Below are 24,016 nucleotides of genomic sequence, written 5' to 3' on the forward strand. Positions count from 1 at the left end.
AAGATCATAGAACTTGTTCAAGATCATAGTGATCAGTAGCTCCTCCACCAGGCTGCTTTGGGGGAAAGGGGTTTATAGAACCAGTTTAAACGGCTGTCTCCTGCTGGATTGGAAACTCACACCTCTTGGTTTTATATACAGGTTCACACTCACTCCTCACAGTGAACGCATACATGTGGAAATCCCTTCTTAAGTTGGATCAGTATAAGATGGGAGAGAGCAGCCAAATGATCTCCCCCCAAAGGGGCTCTTAACACTGCAGTCAGGGATGAAGGGAGAATGCTTAGGAAAGAGTTTTCAAAAAGATCAGGAGACTAAGATTTTCTATTTTAATATTAATGTTTTTGTTGAGGTATAGTTTATGTATACAATATTACATAAGTTTCAGGTGTATGACAGTGATTCACAATTTTTAAAGGTTATATTCCATTTATAATCTTTATAAAATATTGTATATTCTCTGTGTTGTACAATATGCCCTTGTACATTATTTATTTTATACACAATAGTTTGTACCTCTTAATACCCTACCTTCATCTTCCCCGTCCCCTTTCCTCTGTCCTCAGTGTAACCGCTAGTTTGTTCTCTATATCTGTGAGTCTGTTTCTTTTTTGTTATGTCCACCCATTTACTTCATTTTTAAGATTTCATATATAAGTGATGATATATCATACAGTATGATTGGAAGGACTGATGCTGAAGCTGAAGTTCCAATACTTTGGCCACCTGATGCAAAGAACTGACTCATTAGAAAAGACCCTGATGCTGGGAAATGTTGAAGGCGGGAGGAGAAGGGGACGATAGAGGATGAGATGGTTGGATGGCATCACCGACTTGATGGACATGAGTTTGAGCAGGCACCAGGAGTTGGTGATGGACAGGAAAGCCTGGTGTGCTGCAGTCCATGGGGTCGCAAAGAGTCGGACACGACTGAGCGACTGAACTGAACTGACCATACAGTATTTGTCTGTCTCTTTCTGACTTATTTCACTTAGCATAACATCCTCCAAGTCCATCCATGTTGTTGCAAATAGCAAAACTTCATTCTTTGTTCTGGCTGAGTAGTATTCCATTGTATATTCTTACCACATCCTCTTTATCCATCCGTCTGCTGATGGACACTTGGGTTGCTTCCATATCTTGGCAATTGTAAATAATGCTGCTATGAAGATTGAGGTTCGTGCATATTTTTAATTAATCTTTTCATTTTTAAAATATGTAGCCAGGAGTGGAATTGCTGGATCATATAGTAGTTCTATTTAATTTTTTTGAGAAGCTTTCATATTATTTTCCATAGGGGCTGCACCAATTTATATTCCTGTGAGAAATACATGAGAGTTCCCTTTTAGGAGGCTGAGATTTTGGCTGAAGCACTCACTTGTGTGTTCTGTCTGTCTGTCTGTCTGTCTGTCTCTCTCCCCTGAGGAGTGAGTCCCCAGGGCACTGGGAAGGATGACAGGCTCAGCGTTGCTGGGCCCCTGAGGCCCCAGGAAGAGGCCAGGCAGGGAGCTGTGTCTCTGGAGTGGAGCCAGTACCGCCTTCCCAGACCTGCGCATCCCCTGAGACTGGCTCAGGCGCCCCTCCTGATCACCCCGTGCTGTAACTGCCTGTCTCCCCACCTAGATGAGACTTGTATCCCAATGGCCAGCATCTTCTCTCTCCTCCTCTGCTTCCCTAGTGCCCTGCAGGCCTAGGTGTGAATATTCGTGAGGGGAGAGGATTGAGACGGGGAGGAGGAGCAAAGGTCCGGAAGAAAGTTCCCCAGTGGCCACTCCGGAAGCTTGGGAACTTTGGATGGGGAAGGAGGAAATGACTTGCCCTCCTCGGCTGCCTGTGCCACATCCCCCAGACTGCCCACACAGCCTCATCCACCCCACACACACCATCGCACACCCTCACACCCTCACACTCAGCCCACACACCCTCACACTCAGCCCACACACCCTCACACTCAGCCCACACAGCCTCACGCCACCCCACACACACCATCGCACACCCTCACACCCTCACACTCAGCCCACACACCCTCACACACACTCCACACACACCTCATACCCTCACACACACACCATATACAATCATACACACATTCCACACACACTTCATACCCTCACACACCACACACACACACAGCCTCATACCCGCACACACAGCCCACACACAATATCACACACATCCCCACACGCATCTCATACCTTCCTACACACCCCACACACCCACACACCCACACACCCACACCCCCTCATACCCACACACCCTCACACACACCCCACACACCCACACACACACCCTCATACCCGCACACACACAGCCCACACACAATCTCACACACAACCCCACACACACCTCGTACCCTCACACACCCAGACACCCTCACACACACACTCACACACAACTGCACACCTTTATGCACACCTACACACACTTCATACCCTCACACACACACCCCACACACTCTCACACCATCACACACACCCCACACACCCTCACATACACTCTCACACACACCTGTGCACCCTCACATACACGCACACACACCCTCACACAAACACACACCCTCACGCCCCTCACCATAGGCGAGCAGGGCCAGTCAGTAGCTGCTGTGTGCCGAGTGGGGGTATAGAGACGAGAAGAAACCCACTTTTATTTTAGCAGTGATACCTTATGAGCACTAAAGGGTCCTTTTTCCAGTCACACATCATGTCTTCCTGATGTCTGGGGGCCCAGCCTCGCTGTCTCCACTTTCAGAAGGGGAATCAGATCTGAGAAGCTGCGTGTCTTCCCCAAAGCACCTGTCACTGGGGGGAGCCGGGGGAGGAATTCAGAGCAGAACTCCCAGCAGCTGAGAAAGCTGTCCCTGATCCATTTTCCATACACCCAGGCCTGAGCTATGAGCTTCTTTCCACTGCAGCAGGGGGCGAGGGTTGGGGAAGGGATGGAACCCAGGGGAGGAGCTGTCTGCGGGACGTGGGTGGGGGGTGTGGGGACAGCTCCACCCGTCACTGCGGCCCGGCAATGCTGGACCCAGGGAACGGCCCCTCCCCTTCACCTCCCCACCATAGTTCTCAGCCATTGTCATCACACTGCTATATTTAAGGCCCATGCAAGCTCCAGGATCACATTCTTCTCCCGGTCCCCGCTGAGTCTGGGGCAAGAAGAAGCCAAGGACCCTCTCATCCTCAGGAATCGTCCCCCCAGAGCCACCTGAGTGAGCACAGCTGCTTCTGTGAGTCACCTCCAAAGATCAGGGGAGAGGAGAGAGACCTCCAGATAGTGAGACCCTCAGCTTTTCATTCGGAAGTGCGGTAGGGGTGTGGGGGGTGCGGGGGGGATTCTGTGAGATCAGGAAAGAAGAGGCAGACTTATGCTCAGCCATGGAAATGAGAGGAGATTCTAGAAAAGAAATCCCTGCCCTGCCTCACTGTTCTGTGTGGCCCTGGGTCTTCCGAGCTGAGCCTTCTGTGATATGAAAGCCACAACACACCCCCCACCCCGCCCAGATCCCTTGGGGATGCCCTGGGAAGTGGAGGCTTTCCTGCAGGCATCGAGGATCAGCAGGGACCCGGGTGGGCTGGCAGGTCCGGCCAACCTAGAGCTGTCCTGGCGGAGCCCTGCTTGGCCCGCCCAGCGGGCAGGGGATGAGAGCAAGGCCGCGGGGCCCACATCGCAGGGCTGGGAGGGCGCTCATCCAGCCTGGACTCACTGGCACCAAACCCAGGCCAGCACTCCCGCCTCAGAAACTGGTGGGGAGCATTAAGCGCGTCCCCGCCTGCCCAGACCCCCAGGTAGGCTGTGTCTCCACTCCTGCCCACAGGACCCAGCTTCCTGCAGTCAGGGCTCAGAGTCTCTCGGGCTCATACGCTTCTCTTCCCATTCTGAGGAATTGGAGAGACCTCCTTGACCCTTCTCACTGGGAGATGCTGTCAGAGAGCTGGGGGATGGTGGGGGGGCATTGCAGACAGGGCAGTGGCCAGACTGAGGCTTGGGAGGAAGGTGGAGAAAATGGAGTGGGTGGGGAAGGCCACAGGGCAGGACCCCTGGTGGCTTTGCACCCTCACGGGAGGGCAATGGGGGTCGAGGTCCCCTCCTGACCCACCACGCATCGCTGACCCCTCCCCAGCAGGCACACACTGCCTTCTGGAGAGAGAGGGCTGGAAGGCTGCAATCTGCTCACGACCTAATCCCAAGCCTCAGTCAGCGCTTTAAAAAGAACCGATGTCTCATCCCTAAAGCCAGGGGTCTGGTTGCGGGCAGCCCAGGAGGTCAAGGATGAGCGCCAGGCCCAACCCGCTGCGCCCGTCAGGAACAGAGCATCCGGGGAAAACAGCCAGCAGCTGAGGCCAGGGAACGTTAACCCTCCGCTGCTGGGGCCAGGGCCATGTCCCAGGCAAGCCAGGGCCTCCCTCGCTGGCACCCAGAGGCTCTCTTCTGGGCTGAGGGGAAGAAGGCACAGAAAGAGCAGGCCAGTCACTGTCTGGGTGCAGGCAGCCTCTTCCTCGGGGGTGTGGGGGTGCTGGATAGGAAGGCCAAGAGATGACGTCCTGTTGTGTTCAGCAAGGTCATTACAGGAAGCCTCACGGGCAGTCCTTGGTCCCAGCTAGGTCACTGCAGAGTGACCCAGGCTCTCCTGGGGGTTCTTTTCTGGATGCCCAAAGGGAGCAAACTTTAAGGAACCAGAAGAAATAAATTCCCATTAAGACTGACCCTTGGCAGCCTGAGCCCTCTGACACCCCAGAATAGGCCTTTCCGGGTCAAGGATCTCTGATGAGGCCAGCATGCCCACCTCCCACATCACGGACTTAGAGACATGGCCCTCCACAGGCGTGTTCAGGTCAGAACACAATACACACACACACACTCCTCTAGCTTGGCCAGCAGGCCCCGCAGGAGAGGCGGGGACAGGGCAGAGCCTAACCTCACAGAAGCAGGCAGAAGAGGGCTAAGGTGCGGGCCTCCCCTCCTGTCTCCTTCGTGCCCAGGGTCTACATCAGGGCCAAACCCAGTAAGGACCTTCCCAGGTAAGAGGCCTATCCTAAATTCCCACCTGGAGGAGCATGGAAGCCAATTCCAGGGGTTCCACCAAGAAGCACCCTAGGGCTTCAGCATCAGAAGGTCCTCAGAGGCCCGGGGATAACATTGTACCCCAGATCCGGAAAAAAATGTACTGCAAGAACTCAGAGCCAGCTAGCTTGGGGCACCACTTTCCTCCCCAATTCTCCTTGCCCTGAACATCACAGTGCTCAGTCCCTCAAGTGTGGGAAGCTGAGGCTGGAGAAGGGAAGGCCTTGCTCAGACCACGTGGAGGGGCAAGGACAGAGCACAGCTGGAAGCCAGGGCCTGCTCCTCAATGCGGGGCAGCCCATGGGGTGGTGGGCGAGCCAGGCTCCCTGCTGGGTCTTGAGATCGCCTGCCTGCCCACCATAGAGAGACACCCCCGTCCCCTGCCACCAGCAGACCTCCGGAGAGATGCTGGCGGACGCCATGGGGAGGGGGCGGGTGGACACCAGGTGGAGTAACCTTGCTCCTCGGCTCTGCAGGATTTTGCTCTCGAAGCCATGACTCTGCCTCACAGCCCGGGAGGTGTGGGGGAGCCCCGGCCCCCGCAGGCCGTGCAAGTGCACCGGCGGGAGCATCGCCGGGAGGAGGAGCAGCAGGAGGAGCGGCAGCACAGCCTGCAGATGGATTCCTCGATGCGGAGACGGACCTTCCGCAGCAGGTGGGGCATCAGGGACCGCCCCCCGCCCCGCCCAGCCACCGCCCTTCCCCCAGGACCCCCAGTCTGAGCAGGGAGGCGCAGCCTGAGCTCTGCATACTCCAGTCCAAGCGGGGAGGCACAGTCCTGCTCTCTGGAGGCCTCCAGTCCAAGGCGGGGGGCCCAGCCCTGACCTTGGGAGAGTCCTGGTGGAAGGGGAGGGATGACCCTTCTTTTTGGAGAACCCAGTCTGAGACGGGAAGCACAGCTCTGCTTTGCTGAGCCCCCAGTCGAGGAGAGGAGGAATGGCCTGTTCTGAGACCACGGTTTGAGGAGGGCAGCACAGCTGTGCCTGCTAGCACCCTGAGGTGGGTGGATGGAGCCCCCAGCCAGACCCCCAGCCAAATCTGCAGGAGCCACGAACTCTCTTTTCCCTGGGGCAGTGAGGAAGAGTACCAGTTCAGCGCTGCAGACTACGCCCTCGCGGCAGCCTTGGCTCTGACAGCCTCCTCACAGACAACATGGTAAGTCGAGTGACCTTTCCAGAGAGCCCTGGGCTGGGAAGAGGTCATCTTGTCCAGTCCCCTGCCTCCCTACTGGGCTCCCACACTCAGCTTTAAAAAACGTGCCTGAAATTACACACCTAGAGCGGGTGACTAGTCGGAGGTTTAAGCCCAGGGCTGACTGATGGCAAAGCCCACTGCACCACCCTCTGATGGGTCCACAGGCAGTAGTGAGGGACCATCCCTAGGGGAGAGGATGGGGGTCCGTGCTTCACCACCCAGCTTCCATGGCGGGGAAGGAGTCTAGGGATAGAGCTAGGAGAAGCAAGTAAACCAGCCCACATGTCGAACCCAAGCCCTGAGATGGGATAGCCTCTAAGCTTGGGAGCATCCTTAGGCCTATGTCCTGCTCCTGGCTGGCCCAGAGCAAGTCACTCAGCCTATAAAGCAAGTCTCTACCCGGTCAAATGGGGAGACTAAGCCTGTCTGCTTGGTTGTAGTGAAAAAAAGAGGAACCATAGCTTGGAAAGACCCTTGTGAACAGTATCGATAATATTAAGCATTAGTCATTCAGTTGTGTCCAATTCTTTGTGACCCCATGGACTATAACCCACCAGGCTTCTCTGTCCTTGGAATTCTCCAAGCAAGAATATTGGAATGGGTTGCCACGCCCTGCTCCACCTTCTAAAACCCAGACCCATTCTGGGGATTTTGGAGGCAAGAAAAGATTAAAGTTGCCCTTGTCCTCAAGAAGCTTCAAGCGTGGCCGGCAAGGCCGGGCGTAGGAGAGGCAGGGCTAGGGCGGACCCCACGGGCTCTCAGCCTCGACGGCCTCTGTCACCGCAGGGAGGCCCAGCTGAGGCGCCAGACCAGCGCTGTGGAGCTGGAGGAGCGGGGGCAGAAGCGCGTGGGCTTCGGCAACGACTGGGAGAGGACAGAGATCGCCTTCCTACGGACCCAGTGGCTGCTGCGCCAGAGACGAGACCGGAAGGCGCTGAGACGGCGGGTGAGAGGGCTGGGCGGGGCCCTGGGCGGGGCCCTGGGACCTGCAGCCCTTCTCATGCTGCCCGCCCCGACCCCACCCCCTTCTCCAGAAAAGCTGGACCTCCCAGGGCCCCCACCTTCCAGCTGCACCTTGGGCAAAGCAATGACTCTAACCGAGCCTCAGTTTTCTCGTCTGTAAAATGGGCGTATGTGGTCCAATACTGAGCGTTGACATGGGAAGTAAATAAGAACACGCTTATAAAACCACTTTCCCAGTGCCTAGAACACAGAAGACACTCGGGAAATGTCAGCGATCTGAAGCCACCTCCGTACCCCATCCCTGGGCAGGACAGGAACAGCTGTAAATACTTACATGGTTGTTATCACTGCCCATGTTTTCCACACAATGACTTAAGTAATCCTCCCTACAACCCCACAGGAGGGTGGGGCAATATGATTATCATCCCCATCTTACAGATGAGGGAACAGAGGCCTGGCCTATGGTTGGTCTCATAGCTGGTAAGTGGCAGAGTTTGGCCTTGATTCCAGGTCAGGTCCCAAAGCCCCACGCCCTGCCCCCTATGCCATGCTGCCTCTCAGCCACTGGCAAGGAGAGTCCAGCCTGGTGTCAGGGGAGAGGTAACAGCAAAGACCAGGGAGGTGGTGCCCCGGCTCCTGGGACTCACAGGCCCTTCCTGCCTCCAGACAGAGGAGAAGGTCCGGGAGGCCAAGGAGCTGCGGGAGCTGTGTTCCGGCCGTGGGCCCTGGTTCTGGATCCCTCTGCGCTCCCACGCGGTCTGGGAGCACACCACGGTCCTGCTGACCTGTACCGTGCAGGGTTCGCCTCCACCCCAGGTCACGTGGTAAGCCCCCAGGGTAGGGGAGAAGGGGTCCTTGCCCTGCCTTCAGGCTCCAGGCCTCAGGGATCCCTTGAATGCGACTTCCTTACACCCACAGTTCCCCTCCAGGGGCCCGGTCCCTTCCCCAGAAGATCCCGCTGCCTTAGAAAAGCCACAGATCCACAGCCCTGAGCTCTGCCCTCCCCCCAAAACAGGGCAGCAGCTGCTGAGGAAGCTCAGGAGGGCTTATTCTTAGCTGCCTCCCAGCTATCCTGGGGCTAGAGCTCTGGGCCACCCAGGGAGCCGGCACTTGTGAAAATATGATTCTGGTGGCATGAGAAGGCAGCTGCCCCGAGCTGGGCGTCTCCAGGGTTGCAGGAAGATGGCAGAGGCATGCCCAGGGTCAGGGCAGGAGAGGAGGCAGGGAGGGTGGGGACTCTCAGTGAGAAGGAGCCCAGGACCAGCTTGCTCTCTGCTAATTCTGTGTGTGGTCTCAGCTATGATTCAGCCTCTCTGATCCTGCCTCAGTTTCCTGGTCTGTAAAACGGGTTGAAGCCCTCCTGTCCAGCTTGCCTGTGGTAAGGATTTAATGCCATGACAATGTGGAAGCCCTCAGAACTTGAAAGCTGCTGGGAAAGCAGGAGGTGCCATTCCTGGGAATGTACTCATAACAGAACCATGGAGTCGAGGCCTTGCTGGCAGAGGGGAGCAGAAGCAGGAGTCTTCTGAAGGGACCTCAGGAGGTGGGCATGGCAGCATCTGGGGTCTCACTTCACCCCAGAGAGAAATGTGTCATTCACACAGCTGAGTTCAGTCTGTCCTGAGCTCCCCAGGGTCTAAGGCCCATTGTCAGTATGCTGGGAGACAAGGAAAAAATTTCAACAAATATTTACCAAGAACATAATCTGTCCCAGGCCCTGGCTCAGGCAGTAAGGCACAGAAATGACCCAGACACAATCTCACTTCAAGGAACTCTCAGTCCAGAAGAGAAATGTCAACACAATGAAAAATATGTCCAAGGGTGATATTTGAGATAAGAGTGGAGGTGAAGAAGGACAGTAGCTGCCTCCACCTGGAGAATCCAGGAAGGCTTCTCAGACGAGGTGACATATAAGGCCGATCTCAAGGGTGTACAGACCAGGATTTTGGTAGGAGAGAGAAGATAAGCACATAAATAACTGAGGTCACAAAGGAAAAAGCAGCATCTTACACTTGAACCTCCCTTACACTGACCCAGCACTTTTCCTCTCATTTGAGCCTCTGGACCATTCATGAGGTTAGGACTATATCCCCATTTCACAGGTACGGATATAGAGGCTCAGAGAGGTAGTGTGACTTGTCTAAGGTCACACAGCTAGTGTGAACCCGAATTCAAATTCAGGTCTCTTGCCTCCCAGCCCAGATCTCTACTGGCCAAGAGAGTTGGAAAGTGATCATTACAGGTGTTTTGGGGTTTTGTTTTTCTTTAAAGCACCTATAATGCCTCTGAAGTGAGAGAAAGGGAAAGAACTTAGGCCAAGAGCAATAAAGAAAAATGTCCTGAGGGAAGTGTCATTGCTGGTCGCTGCCAGATGGCATTCACTCAAATTCTGTGGGGACCAAGGCAGGCGGTAGGAAGACCTGGGCTAAGTGGCAGTCAGCCTGGCAGCCAAGCCCTGCCCTACCCTGGCACCGAGGCCCACATCTAAGGCATTCCATGGGAGCCTCTTGGGAGGGAGACTTGTTTCCACCCCTGCCAGCAAGGTTGCCACAACAAGGAGCTGAGCATTCCTTGCAAGTGGTGGAGGCCAAGGCCAGGCCCACCTCCAACCGGAGGGACTCAGGGGGTCCCCGGGGCTCCAGGCTTTGGGGATCTGGTTTCCTATCATCAGGCACCTCTGGCAGGGCCAGCTCATCCTGGATTGGCCTCCAAAGCTTCATGCAGACCCTGGTAGAGACCCAGCCCAAGTCAACAGGATGATCCTGGCTCCCCAGGCTTCTCAGAAGAGTCCATTCATTCAGCAATTATTGAGCACTTCCTGAATGCAGGGGCAACAAGAGGGCATGTCAGACAAGGTCCAGGCTGGCTGTGTTTACTCTGCGGAAGTGGGTCCTGGCCACAGTTCATGAACATCAGAATCACTCTCCCAGGTCAAGCCACCTGCAAAAGTAAAGCTGACACCAAAATATGGCAAATTCCCTGGCCATCCAGTAGTTAGGACTCAGTTCTCTTACTGCCGGGAGTGCAGGTGTGATCTCTGGTCAGGGAACTAAGATCCCCCAAGCCACGCAGTCAAAAAATTTTTTAATTTATAAAAGAGGTTGGGGGTGGCGGGAGGAAAAGTACCCACTAGAATATGTAAGGGAAAATACACTTGGATAAATAATAAAAAATCTCACTCTTTTATGTAGGCCTTGCTGAGCCAGGCTCTGGGTTGGGCACCTACCTCAGCTGTCTTTTAATGCTGTTTTATGATTGGCAGCCATTCAGCCTCATCCACGCAGCCAAGCCTTCAAGGGCCTGAGGGACCAGCAGGAGACTGACGCCCAGAGCGGGGCAAAGAGAGAGCTGAGGTCCCGGGCTGTCCAGGTCATGCCCAGAGCTGCAGCTGCTGCTTTTTCTGGGAAAGGCAGAGGCTGGCCCAGGCTGAGGTGTTTGGAATGTTCCTGACAGCTGGGGGATGGGGGGGGTGCTGACCTTGGCCCCCCAGGCCTGGGAGAGGTGGAAAGACTGGGCATCCAGATTAGGCACCACCCTCCCCACAGAAGATTTAACTGGGCTCCTTTCAGAAGAGGGCACGGCCTTACGGCTGCCGTAAGGTGGGATGTGGGTACAGCAGTGTTTGGTTGCCATGGAGACAAACAGGGCATGGGGGAGTGGGCAGGTCCAAAGAAGGTGATATACTGAGGCTGGGGCGCCCTCTTTTGGCCAAGGCCTCCTCTTTGACCTCAACTGCCACTGGGGCTGGGCTTCCCTGGTAGCTCAGCTGGTAAAGAATCCGCCTGCAATGCAGGAGACGCCAGTTCGATTCCTGGGTCGGGAAAATGCCCTGGAGAAGGGATAGGCTACCCACTCCAGTATTATTGGGCTTCCCTGGTTGCTCAGATGGTAAAGAATCCTCCTGCAATGCAGGAGACCCAGGGTTCAATCCCTGGGTTGGGAAGATTCCCCCGGAGGAGGGTATGGCAACCTACTCCTGTATTCTTGCTTGGAGAATCTCATGGACAGAGCCCAGCGGGCCACAGCCCATAGGGTCGCCAAGTGTCGTCGGACATGACTGAAGCGACTGAGCATGCTCACACGCACACCTCTGGGGCCGACTCTTCACACAAAGGCCTCATGGACACAGAGGCCCAGAGAGGGGGAGTGATTTGCCCAAGGTCACACAGCAAACAGTGTCAGGAACCCAGGCCTCCTAACTTTCAGAGACATTCACTCATCAGATCTCCAGAACATACCCCAGCGGGCTGTGGGCAGAGGCAAAGACACCTGGCTGTCCAGGGCTTGCAGCAGAGGGAAAAACTTCACAGAAAATGAAAGGAAGTATCCAGGGTACAGTGGGGTGGGGCCGTGGTTGGGAATCACCTGGCAAGTTTCAAAATAACTGATGCCCAGATTCTACGCCCAGAAATTCTGATTTCATGGATCCGGGCTAAAGCCTGGGCATGGAGTTTTTTTAATGACTTAAAGAAGATAGATATTTTTCCCCCTTTCATGTAAATGTCTGATGTAGACAGGGCGGGGCTGCATGGCAACTCCACCCCTCAGCTTAGGGACTCAGGCCTGTTGCCATGCACTGCTGGAGACCTCGGGTCTTCCTGGTTCAAGATGGCAGCCGTATTTATGGCCGTATTCTTGCCTCAAGATTGGAAGGAAAGATGATGTGAAAACAGGCAGAGAGTGTTGTCAGAAGCAGCTGTGTGACGCTTGGACTTATTTCTGTTGACAAGACTTAGTCACGTGGTCACACCTAGCAGAAGCAGAGACTAGGAAACATGTTAGATCTACTTTAGAATAAGAGGAGAATGGCTGGTGGAGGACAGGGAGAAGTTTATGTTTTAATATTTATTTAATTTATACTTGGCTGCACTGGGTCTTAGTTGCAGCTTTTCTCTAGTTGCAGTGTAAGGGTTTCACTGTCCTGTGGCATGAGGGATCTTAGCTCCCAGCCAGGGATCAAACCCACATCCCCTGCACTGGAAGGCGGATTCTTAACCACTGGGCCACCAGGGAAGTCCCTGCAATGAGCAGATTCTGATGCAAATTCTCAAAGGCTTACATTCAGACTCTGAGCATGGAGATTTTTAAATGAGATGGTTGGATGGCATCACCGACTCAATGGACATGAGTTTGGGTAAACTCCAGGAGTTGGTGATGGACAGGGAGGCCTGGCATGCTGCAGTCCATGGGGTCACAAAGAGACGGACATGACTGAGTGACTGAACTGAACTGGTGATTTTAACAAGAACTGAGATTACAAAAAGGAAGAGATGGAGAACTTTCCTTGGTACCCCTTCAGAGAGGAAGGAAAAGCTGGAGACTGGTCCTTCAGGGTACCCCTGGTAAGGGAAGGGGCTGCTGCTTCTGCTAAGTCACTTCAGTCATGTCTGACCCTGTGCGACCCCATAGATGGCAGCCCACTAGGCTCCTCTGTTCCTGGAATTCTCCAGGCAAGAACACTGGAGTGGGTTGCCATTTCCTTCTCCAATGCATGAAAGTGAAAAGTGAAAGTGAAGTCTCTCAGTCGTGCCCGACCCTCAGCGACCCCATGGACTGCAGCCCACCAGGCTCCTCCGTCCATGGGATTTTCCAGGCAAGAGTACCGGAGTGGCGTGCCATTGCCTTCTCCGAAGGGAAGGGGCAGATACCCTTAATTATGGCTCCCTCTTCTCTGCCCTCCAGAAGAGAATAAACCCTTGAGCATCCACAGCCTTCAAACTTTACATATCTTATCCCATTTAATCATCACAACAACACTGCAAGATCAGTGCGATTATTCCCATTTCACAGATGAGAAAAACTGAGGTTTGGAGCTGCCCTGAGTCACACAGATGAATAAGCAGCACAAAACTGAGGTTGGGATCCAGGTCTAAGAGGCTCAGGATCCTTCCCGCTCAGAACCACGTTGCCTCCCACACTCCACTGTGTCTCCACAGGTACAAAAATGACATGAGAATTGATCCCCGCCTCTTTCCTGCCGGCAAGTATCGAATCACCAACAACTATGGACTGCTGACACTGGAGATCAGGAGGTGAGACCGTGAGCCCCAGAGAGACCCATGGTCCTGAGCCCCAGCACTACCAAGGCCAGAGCAGGTCCAAAACCCTCTTCAGAGCTATGAACCACGTCAGTCTCAAAATAGTGAATGTGGGATGGACCCTTCTTTAACTCCTATAAAGTCAGATTAAATAGGTCTGAAGTGGGGCCCAGGAATTGGTATTTAACAGACACCCCCATGTGATTCCAATGTCTTAGAATACACAGTGAGAAATTTGGACTTGGCTAGCAGCTAGGCATGTGGGGAGAGTTCCTTGCTGCGGCGAGAATACACACACATATACACACGCACGCGTGCAAGGGGAAGCAGAAGAGAGAGAGTTAGGTAGGCCTTTCAGGAGGTAGTGAGTCTTAAGCACAGTGTTGAAGGAAGAGACAGCGTGCTTGGAGAAAATGAGCGCAGTGTTCCCCAAAGTACGCCCTGTTCGTAGGAACTGCCAGGCGCCGAATTCCTCCAGGCACCAAGCCCTGTGCTCGCTGCTTTCAATACAGTTGTCAAGGCCCACCCTCATTCTCTCAAGGAAGCATTGTTGCATCCATGCGACAGATGAGAAAACTGAGGCTCTGAAAGATTCAGGCTCTTGCACAACTTGCACAGGGCAGGGCCTGGGACTGAGTCAGTTCTTTCCACCTGGGTTCTTTCCAATACACCAAACCCTCTACCTCAACCCACTGGGGCTCTGGGAGACACGAATATAAACAGGAGGCTCCAGAAGCCAAGTGGGGCCACGTGGACATAAATGCCTGACCCTACAAGGCTCCACAGGGAGGTGCCCTGTGGACCGCACCATCAGGGACAGCACGCAGGGCCGGGGCAGCCTCGGGGAGCAGGTGGAACTGACCTTTGAAACCAGAGGGATCCCTGCTCCTAGCAAGCAGAGGAGGAGAGAGGGCACCAAGGGGCCTCTCTGCTTGCCGATGGGGCCAGATACGCCCTACCGCCATGGTGGCCCTGGGATGGAGCCAGCCCCAGGCTCCACGAGGAACAGCGTTGGCCTGGCTGGTGGTGAGCCCCAGGCCTGGGCTTGAGAACACCTGGGCAACTGGCCCAGGTCTGGCACAGGCTGGCAGTGTGCCCAGGTTTCTCCTGCTCCAGGGTTCTGCCCGGGATATGTTGACAGAGCAGGGAGGCCATGCCCGAGAGCGGGCTTGTCCCCTTGAAGTGGGGCTGAATTCCAGTTGTTCTGTGACTCTGGACCAGTCACTTAGCTCAAATGATATCCTAACTATCGTATTTTCAAAGCGCTTTCACCTTAAGCCACCGTGTTATGTTTTCCCCATTTTTCAAAGGAGGGGCTGGAGGTGTGGAGAGGGACGGGGGCAGCCCAAAGGTACCCAGCTTCTCGGGGCAGGCCCTGACCTAGAGCCCAAAGTCCTCCCGTAACCGCCCCCTTCCCCACCCACCCTGCTCTCGGGACTTGAGTTTTCCGTGGAGCCCAGCAGCCTCAGGGAAACATCTCCCTCCCTCCTTTTCAGATGCACCGTTGAGGATGCAGCCACCTACACGGTGAAGGTCAAGAACGCCTACGGCCAGGCCTCCTCCTTTGCCAAAGTCCTTGTCCGCAGTGAGTCCTCCCGTGCCCAACAGGCCAGGCAGCCCACAGCAAACCCCGAGTGGGCAGATGAGGACGCAGGTCTGCGCCAGACTCGGGGTCGGGCAGGGGTATTTGTCCTGGGATTGAGTAATCAGAGCAGCCACCCGGACTCCTGCTTCCCCGAGGCCTTCAGAGCAAGTGAGATTATCCACCCTCAGGCTATACAACCTATATCCCAGTTCAGTGCCTGTTCAAGAGCAGGCTTGTCCCACTGGGTTGGGCTTGGGTCCAGACCCAGCTCAGGACCTCTGGGAAGGCAGCGTGGCCCCCAGCAGTCCTCAGGGGGCAAAGGCCGAGTCCTACCACCTCCCCTGCTGACCCTCACTGCCCTTTTTAGCTTCTGGTGTGTTAGCTCAGGCTCCTCCTGGACATTTATCAGAGCCCAAAGCAGGAGAGACCCTCGAGTCCACCAGACCCCAGACCACAAGCTTCCTCTGATGCTGATGGGCCGTGTGAGCCTGGGCGCCATCTCGCTTCTCTGACCTCCCCACCTGCAAACAGGGAGCCCTCCTGCCACCTCAGATGCTCCCGTGGGTTAAATGAGATGGTTTAGGTAGAGGAAATGGCAACCCACTCCAGTGTTCCTGCCTGGAGAATCCCATGGACGGAGGAGCCTGGTGGGCTAGTCCATGGGGTTGCAAAGAGTTGGACACGACTGAGCAACTTCACTCACTCCACTCACTCACTCAGGCGGATCTTGGCTGCCGCAAGCTCTTGGAGAAAGAAATCCTCCTCCCCACCCTATCAGCCCATGGCCCAGGCAGAGTCTAGCCAAGGAGGCCACACCTTTGAGCCTCAGTTCAGTTCAGTTCAGTCGCTCAGCCGTGTCCAGCTCTTTGTGACCCCATGGAATGCAGCACTCCAGGCTTCCTGTCAATTACCAACTCCTGGAGTTTATTCAAACCCATGTCCGTTGAGTCGGCGATGCCATCCAACCATCTCATCCTCTGTTGTTCCCTTCTCCTCCCGCCTTCAGTCTTTCCCAGCATCAGGGTCTTTTCAAACGAGTCAGCTCTTCGCATCAGGTGGCCAAAGTACTGGAGTTTCAGCTTCAACATCAGTCCTTCCAATGAATATTCAGGACTGATTTCCTTTAGAATGGACTGATTAGCCCAAGGCCTTGCCCTAAGGACCCAGAGAGAGAAACTCCATGTATGCAAATTCAAACACACACTCACACACACACACTCACACACACACACTCACACACACACTCACACACACACACTCACACACACACTCACACACATACTGGGTGGCAGGCAGGCTGGAGCTCAGCCGCACCCCCCCAGCTCTCATCATTCCCTTGTTAAACTGTCCTTCACAGCCTCTCCACCCCTCTTCCCTGTTCCCCAAATAGCTCTTGGGAGGCAGTTGTCCCCGCTGCCGGGCCAGGCTCTCTGGGTGGAATCTGAGCCATCCAAAGTCGAGTGCAAGGTCAGGCATGAGGCCCTCAGACCCTGCCTCCCTCTGTCCGCCTCTCCTTTCCATCACCTCCTCTGAATCCCTATCCCTCCCTCCATCAGAGCCTTCCCAGGGACAAGTGTCATGTGGTGGTTTCAGGCTGGTTGGGGTGCTCGCTGGGTGATCATGCCTCAGTTTCCCCATCTGTATTAGAGGATAATGATGTCACCAACAGACAAGGCTGCTGTGAGGATTAAATGAGTTAATAAGAGCACGTGGTGCGTACTATGTGAACAAAAACTGTTCTCACTGTCCCCTGGTGATCCGTGTCCACACCAACTTGGACTTCACCCTGAAGCCTCCAGGAGACTCTCCTGGTGCTGCCCTGAACCTACCAGAAATCCCAGTCTGACCATGCTCCACCCTAGGACTCTGATCCTAGCAGTGGGTGGGTTTTGTCCATGGCGATTCTCCAGGCAAGAATACTGGAGTGGGTTGTCATGCCCTCCTCCAGGGGATCTCCCCAACCCAAGGATCGAACCCAGGTCTCTCACATTGCAGGTGGATTCTTTAACATCTAAGCCACCAGCAAAGCCCGAGAACACTGGAGTGGGTAGCCTATCCCTTCTCCAGGGGATCTTCCTGACCCAGGAATCGAACCTGGGGTCCCCTGCATTGCAGGTGGATTCTTTACCAGCTGAGCTACCAGGGAAGCCCTTGGGAAGAAAAACACCATTTATTGAGCACCAACTGTATGCCAGGGTCTGGCTAAGGGCTTTGTTCATGGGAACTCAGGTATTCAGAACCCACCCCCAACCCCACCAGGTAGGACTCAGGAAGGTACAAAGGCACAGATAGGCCAAGGAATGTTCTCCAAGCCTTAGAGGGAGGCCCTGCTAGACCAGGAGTTGAACCCACACCCAAAGGCCACGCCCCCAAAGCCCAGTAGGAGTGAGGGTGCTGAGCCTTCTCCAACTCCCATTTGCTCTGGGTTTCAGCTTACCTGGGGAAGGACGCTGGCTTCGATTCGGAGATGTATAAAAGTAAGGAGGCTGGGGAGGGATGGGCTTTCAGGGAAGAGGTGTGTGGGGTCCCTTTAGAATATAACCATCCATTCCCCACAAAGGGATGTCCACGTGGGGATTGCCTATAAACTGTTAATACTTGTGGACTGGCTTCTGGGGGCCCCTAAGCACCCCAGAGCTGCCGCTATCCCCTGGGCTGTCCAGTGGCCAAAGCTGAATGAGAAAAAGGCAAAGCCAGACAAACAGATATTTGCCATTTCAGTTCACCTGGTCCCACCTAAAGAAATCTCTTCCCCACGCCGCAGCCCCCAGCATCAGGCTCTTCTCGTTAAGACCACCTGGAAAACTGTGAATCCTGACCCAGAGGAGTGGGGACACCCCAGAAGGGTCCTCCTCACTCCCATCTAAGCCCCAGGCTAAGCCGACACGGCCTCAGAAAACTGCTGTCCTAAATTTCTGTTCCCACCAGGACTGATGTTTGGCCCCAGCGTGGAGTTCACATCAGTGCTGAAGCCCGTCTTCGCCCGTGAGAAGGAAACCTTCTCCCTGAACTGCCTATTTTCGGAAGATGTGCTGGACGCCGAGCAGAACATCCAGTGGTTCCGAGACGGTGAGGAACCCCGGTCCCGGCCCCCAGCCTGCAGAGGCGGAGATAGACCCCTGGTGGAGAGAGGAACTCAGCTATGCCCCTCCCCCAACACGTACAAGCCGAGTGATGAGCGGGGTCGAGGCAGAGGGAAGCTGAACAAGCCAGGTGGGCTCAGATCAAATCACCCTGCAAAGGGCCACTGAGCATTCGTGGTGCCAAGCCCTGCACTGGGTGCCAGAGCAGGGGTAGGCACAGACACGCCATGAAGTCAGGGGACCCTCCATCCGAGAGAGGGCGGGAAGCCAAAACAGCTGCAGCCTCTGCCGCTCGAGAGCCTCTGGTTGAGAGCCCTTGACGCACTCACGACAACCGCCATCAGCACCCCCGGGCGAGGCTGTATGAAGCAACAGGAACAGAGGCCAAGCGCAGGAGGCGGGTCAGCCTAAGGAGGGTCAGGGCACTTGCCTCGGGCTTTTCAGAGTCCGTTTGTGGGTGCAGGCGAGAACTGCTACTCATGAGCTGGAAGACCTCTGGGGGATCACAGGCCAGGGCTGGGGAAGGCCCAGTCAGCTCAGGCAGGAAGAGACGGACCAGCCAGGGAGGAGACAGACGGCTGGACCTCCTGCCCTATTCCTGACCAAGCCGGCAGCCGAAGGGCCGCGAGTGCAGCACCCCCAGCAGCTTGAGCCTAGGGAGGTGCCCCTTGGGGGGCCAGGGGCAGAGGAGTAGAGAAGCCACGAGCCCCAAGAAACAGCTGTGACAACAGCCAAGATGTCCCCCAAACCCGCAGATCCTCGGGAACAGAGGTGCTGACAGGGAGGAGGGGCCTCTGCGGGGTCAAGGAGCAGCATGGTGCACAGCAGGACCTCGGGCGAGGCCTGGCGCCCCTGGCCCCTGCCCTGAGTCCCCGGCCCTCTCCCCAAAGTCCCACCTGCCGACCTCCCACCCTCCTCCCTGACCCTGACCCTCCTCACCAACACCCCAACCCTCTCATTAAGTCCTCTCCCCCTTTCCTGAGTCCCCATCCCCCAAACAAGCCCCCTCCCTTCCTTGAGCTCACAACCCCCACCCACCAAGCCCTATCTCCTTCCTTGAGCCCCCAGCCTCCCAAAGAGCCTCTGCCTCTCACACCAGGCCCCCACGGCTCTTGTTTCCACTTCCTCAGAGAACTTCCAACTCCTCACCGAGCCAGCAGCCCCCGGCCCCTTCCTCAGGCGCTCCTCACCCCCTACCCCCACCCCCACTAAGCCTGCTACAGAGGAGAGTTCATAGACCACCTTGGCAGAGTCCTGAAGGTCACCACCCCCTTCCCCAACTCCCCAGCAGAGCCTCGGTCTCTAGCCCAGCCAACCGCATCTCTGCCTGTGAACCCCAAAGCACCTACAGGTTCCCGGGTGAGCTCCAGATCGCCCAGGAGCTCACCCTGGAACCCCTCTCCCCACAGGGAGGCTGCTGAGGTCCTCGGGTCGCCGGCAGATCCTCTACTCTGACCGCCAGGCAGTCCTGAAGGTGGCCTGCGCCTACAAGGAGGATGAGGGCCTCTACACGATCCAGGTGCCTTCGCCCTTTGGGCTCCGGGAGCAGAGCGCCTACGTGTTTGTGAGAGGTAAGGGGTGGCTGGGGGAGGGTGCCCAGCCAGAGCCCAGGGACCAAGACTCTGCCTTGACCGACTTGCTGTGGGACATGTGGGCAAGCCCCCAGCTCCTCGGGGCCTCGGTGTCCCTGCTATATAGTGAATGAGGGTGTTGAGGCAGAGTCTTTCTAAGATTGCCCATGACCCTCCAAAGGGACCCAGCCTGAGAGTCTCAGGCTCGGAGGGAGCTGGAGAGGAGGGCTGAGGGTGGGCTGGCATCCTTCTAGTCCTGCTTTGCCGCTTCACCGGCTGGGTGACCTTGGGCGATTGGCTTTTCCTCTAGAAGAGTCAGTATTCCCACCTGCAAAATGGAGAGTTGCTCTGGGACTCAAAGATGAATTGTGCCAATTGCTCAGGCTGATGGTGTAGAATGGGCCCCTAGTAAACTGGACTCCCACCCACCCACCCCTAAATGCTGCTGTTTAAAAGAACAGGCTGTCATTCAGGTCTTGGTCTTCAAGATCAACTGCACCCCTGGGGGGCTCGTAAGAAGAGGAATGATGGATGGGAATGGGAGGGGGTTGGTTGCCGAGTGGACATCGACTGGAAGAGCCGCCCCTACTCTCTTCTCGCGTCCCCCGCTGTCCCGGGTTTCAGATGCTGCAGCCGAGAAGCCAGGGGTCCCAGGCTCCCCGTTGAACGTTCGATGCCTGAATGTGAACAGAGACTGCCTCATCCTGACCTGGACCCCGCCCAGTGACACCAGGGGCAACCCCATCACCGGCTACTCCATCGAGCTGTGAGTGGATCTCTTCAGTGGCAGAGCCCACGGGGGGAGATGGTCCTGTGAGAACAAGGGCGGGGCCACAGGAAACGGACCCCATGTCTCTCCTCGGGACAGGGCAGGAGGTAGGTGTGTTACTTAGGGGCAACAGGAGGGTGTCCACCTCTGGAGGCAGCCGCTGCCCCTGGACACTTTATGGCACGAGCTGACCCTGGGAGGGGCAAACATCAGTGCTTGAAGCCAGAGCACACAAGGCTTCGGTGGCTACTCGCCTCCCTGAGTGACAGAGACCCAGGAGCCCTGAGCCTGAAGGGAGGGGGCTTCCCAGGAAGGGGAGGGCCCGGATGCGCCGCCTCCTCCACCTGCCAGCTCCAAGACCCTAGCTGGAGGTAAGGCCTAATCCAACCACTAGAATCCTTACGACAATCCCTATCTGAGGGGGTAGGGGATGCTCTAATGCCCCATTCTACAGATGGAGAAACTGAGGTACACTGCCCCATCCAGCCAGTGTGAGGAAAGGCAGTACCCAGAGGGTGTAGAGATCCCAGACTCTGAGGGTCACTCTAGAACACACACCAGCAGGAGAGTGGACAGTCCTCGAGGGAAATGCTAAGTCACCCACTCATGAGCCATGTGACCTTGGGCAAGTCATCTCACTCTTTAAACTCAGAACCCATTGGTAGAATGAAAGTAATCACACCTGACGTCAAGGACCTTCAGGATTAAACAAGATGATGGATGTGATGGGCACAGCATAGCTCCAGCCCACAGGAAAGTTCCATGAAAGGTACTAGCTCTTTTGATTAGCATCCTGGTTGGTGAGAAGGCCTCCTGCGGACCCAAGGCTGGAGCCGGGCTTTTAAATGGAGAGCAGGTGTTTCCCTGGCCGAGACGAGCTGAGCAGGCAGCCCAGGGTGGGGGAATGTCCTGGTAGAGGGTCAGACTGGGAGGGTGTGAGTCACAGGCAGGGGCTGAAGCCGGGGCTTCTCTCCCACAGGTGCCAGGGAGAGTCCGAGGAATGGGTGCCATGCCACCAGGCTCCCGGCGGGACCTGTCGGTGCCCAATCCAAGGCCTCATTGAAGGCCAGAGCTACCGGTTCCGGGTGAGAGCCCTCAACAGAGCGGGCAGCAGCATCCCCTCCAAGGCTTCTGAGCCAGTTGTCATGGGCGACCGCGACGAAGCTCAGAGGAAGACAGGTGGGCACAGAGGCCCTGAGGGACATGCTAGAGCGTCTGTCAGGGCACACCAGGAGACAGGAGCCTGGGCCCCATTCCCAGCCCTGGTCCAGGAGACGAGACGCAGCCCAGCCCTCAGGAGCCCCTGGTCTCATGGAGGAGACACAGCCTCAGTGCAGTCGCTTAGTCATGCCCGACCCTTTGTGACCCCATGGACTGCAGCACGCCAGGCCTCCCTGTCCATCACCAACTCCCGGAGTTTACCCAAACTCATGTCCATTGAATCGGTGATACCATCCAGCCATCTCATCCTCTGTCGTCCCCTTCTCCTGCCTTCAATCTTTCCCAGCATCAGGGTCTTTTCTAGTGAGTCAGCTCTTCATATCAGGTGGCCAAGGTATTGGCATTTCAGCTTCAGCATCAGTCCTTCCAATGAACACTCAGGACTGATTTCCTTTAGGATGGACTGGGTGGATCTCCTTGCAGTCCAAGGGACTCTCAAGAGTCTTCTCCAACACGACAGTTCAAAAGCATCAATTCTTCAGCGCTCAGCTTTCTTTATAGTCCAACTCTCACATCCAAATATGACTACTGGAAAAACCATAGCTTTGACCCAGTCTCAGGAACCCCTAGTCTGACGGAGGAGACATGGTGCTGTCCTTAGCAGCCTCTCGCCTGAGGGGGAGATAGAGCTTGTCTGCTGAAAGAAACACAAATCTTAGCACCAGATGCTAATCTGGGTGAAACCTCAGCACCTTCTTCAGATGCCCTTAACCTGCAGTAGGGAAACTGCCCTGACTTAGAAGCTCCCAGCCTGGAGGGTGGAGGCGGGAAGGCAGCGAGTGGGGGACGCAGCCCTCTCAGCCCCGAGGAGTCACCCCGATGTGGGTGTGCTGTGCCCTCGGAATCCAACCCCATCGCTCCTCCTTTCTGTGCCCCTTTGCCCCCAGCGGGCAGAGCGCCTCTGGGGTCTGCGAATACCACCTGCCCGAGGACACACAGAGAGGGGCCGAGAGGTCAGGACCAGGAGCAGGGAAGGAATTAGCCCCCAGAGCAGGGCTGACCCAGCCACACACCCTGCAGCCCTTAGTTCTCCACTAACGGGTTCCTTTCTCCACCCTAGAGATCCCCTTTGATATGGGGAAAACCATCACGGTCAGCACAGATGACTTTGACGGTATGCGTGAACCCCCTGACACTTGGCCTCAAGACTCCAGCACCACCCTCCTTGTGATCTGGAAGCTGGGACAAACTGGCCCGAGGCAGAAGCTGTCTGTGGGCATGGGTCGGGTGGTGAGCGTGGGCGGGGATCCAGCTTGGGGGCCAGGCTCTCAGGGGGGTGACTGCGCCCCTCCTGGGGGACGCAGACATTGGGGAAAGTCTCCAGCAGGACATGGGGAGACCCGGGCTCTGGTTCCGGCCCTGCCCTGCGCAGCCTTCCTGGGTGACTGAAGCAAGTTCCTGCCCCTCTTCTGGGCCCTGGCCCTCTCTTCTATGAAGTGGGGGGCTGAGATGTGGGGTCTCTGAGGGCCCACACATCTCAGCCCCTGGGCGACTCTGATTCCAGACTTTGTGACCATCCCCTCACCCCCGACTAATGTCCATGCCAGCGAGATCCGTGAGGCCTACGTGGTTCTGGGCTGGGAGGAGCCAAGACCCCGAGGCAAAGCCCCGCTGACGTACTTCCTGGAGAAGGTATGGAGACCCCTAGGGCTCCAGCTCCAGGCCAGCCGGAGAAATAGAAACACTGTGGGACCAGGATGTGAGGAGGAGTGGAGGTCCAGGGAGGTGCTGAGAGACCCCAGCAGCATCCCCTGGGGAACCCTAATGAGAAGAGAATTTCCTGTCTGGAAGTCCTGAACATAGCCCTACACTGAGGCAGGGGTTGGATTAAATGACCTTTTCAGATTATCTACAGCTCTGGATGGGATTCGAAGTGTTGAGGGGAAGGGGCTACTGATATTTAGATGGAGGAACTGGAGAGGTCTCCCCGAGAAGGTGAGTTTTGAGTAAAAGCCCAAAGGAAATGGGGCTTCCCTCAAAGCTCAGTCGGTAACGAGTCTGCCTGCAATGCAGGAGACCCGGGTTTGATGCCTGAGTCAGGAAGATCCCCTGGAGAAGGAAATTGCAATCCACTCCAGTATTGTTGCCTGGAAAATCCCATGGACAGAGGAGCCTGGCAGGCTACAGTCTATGGGATCGCAAGAGTCGGACACAACTGAGCCAGCCAGAGATTTCTGGGGGAAGAACATTCCAGGGAAAAAGACCAGCAAGTGCAAAGACCCAGAGGCAGGAGTGGAGCCTGGCACCATCGGGGAGCAGCAGGGGGCCATGGAGCCTGGTGGGCGGACAAAGTGGGACGTGGAACCTGACCAGACAGATGGCAGGAGTCAGACCACAAAGCAGCTTTTACTCCGGGGCTTGGGAGGGTTCTGAGCAGACACTGATGGGATTTGACTTGTGCTGTAAAAGGATTCCTCTGCCTGTCATTTGGAGAAAAGATTGAAGGGAGTTAAAGGTAGAAGAAACAGGCAGACCGGATCAGAGGCTATTGAGATAGCCTCTCAGATGGTGAGAGACAATGGTGGCTCTGG

General features: G+C 55.9%; 1 protein-coding gene across 3 annotated transcripts in view; it reads left to right on the plus strand.

Moving 5' to 3' along the window:
- Positions 1–2,875: 2,875 nt before the first annotated feature.
- The window catches only part of MYOM3 (myomesin 3), a 52,539-nt gene continuing 31,398 nt past the window's right edge, over positions 2,876–24,016 (plus strand). Inside the window, exons 1-14 of one of the 3 annotated variants that reach the window (XM_069579051.1) lie at positions 2,876–3,226; positions 5,538–5,716; positions 6,136–6,216; positions 7,042–7,201; positions 7,885–8,042; positions 13,155–13,250; positions 14,753–14,841; positions 17,274–17,318; positions 17,770–17,910; positions 19,334–19,495; positions 20,120–20,261; positions 21,244–21,443; positions 22,546–22,599; positions 22,990–23,117. In XM_069579051.1, coding sequence (XP_069435152.1) covers positions 5,556–5,716; positions 6,136–6,216; positions 7,042–7,201; positions 7,885–8,042; positions 13,155–13,250; positions 14,753–14,841; positions 17,274–17,318; positions 17,770–17,910; positions 19,334–19,495; positions 20,120–20,261; positions 21,244–21,443; positions 22,546–22,599; positions 22,990–23,117 — 1,617 coding nt within the window. In that variant the 5' untranslated portion in view covers positions 2,876–3,226; positions 5,538–5,555. Of the gene's footprint in view, positions 3,274–5,537; positions 5,717–6,135; positions 6,217–7,041; positions 7,202–7,884; positions 8,043–13,154; positions 13,251–14,752; positions 14,842–17,273; positions 17,319–17,769; positions 17,911–19,333; positions 19,496–20,119; positions 20,262–21,243; positions 21,444–22,545; positions 22,600–22,989; positions 23,118–24,016 lie in introns of all 3 variants that reach the window. The other 2 variants (XM_069579052.1, XM_069579054.1) reach the window with 2 other exon arrangements.

Source organism: Ovis canadensis, chromosome 2 (assembly GCF_042477335.2).
Source record: "Ovis canadensis isolate MfBH-ARS-UI-01 breed Bighorn chromosome 2, ARS-UI_OviCan_v2, whole genome shotgun sequence".
In the NCBI taxonomy this organism is placed as follows: Eukaryota; Metazoa; Chordata; class Mammalia; order Artiodactyla; family Bovidae; genus Ovis; species Ovis canadensis.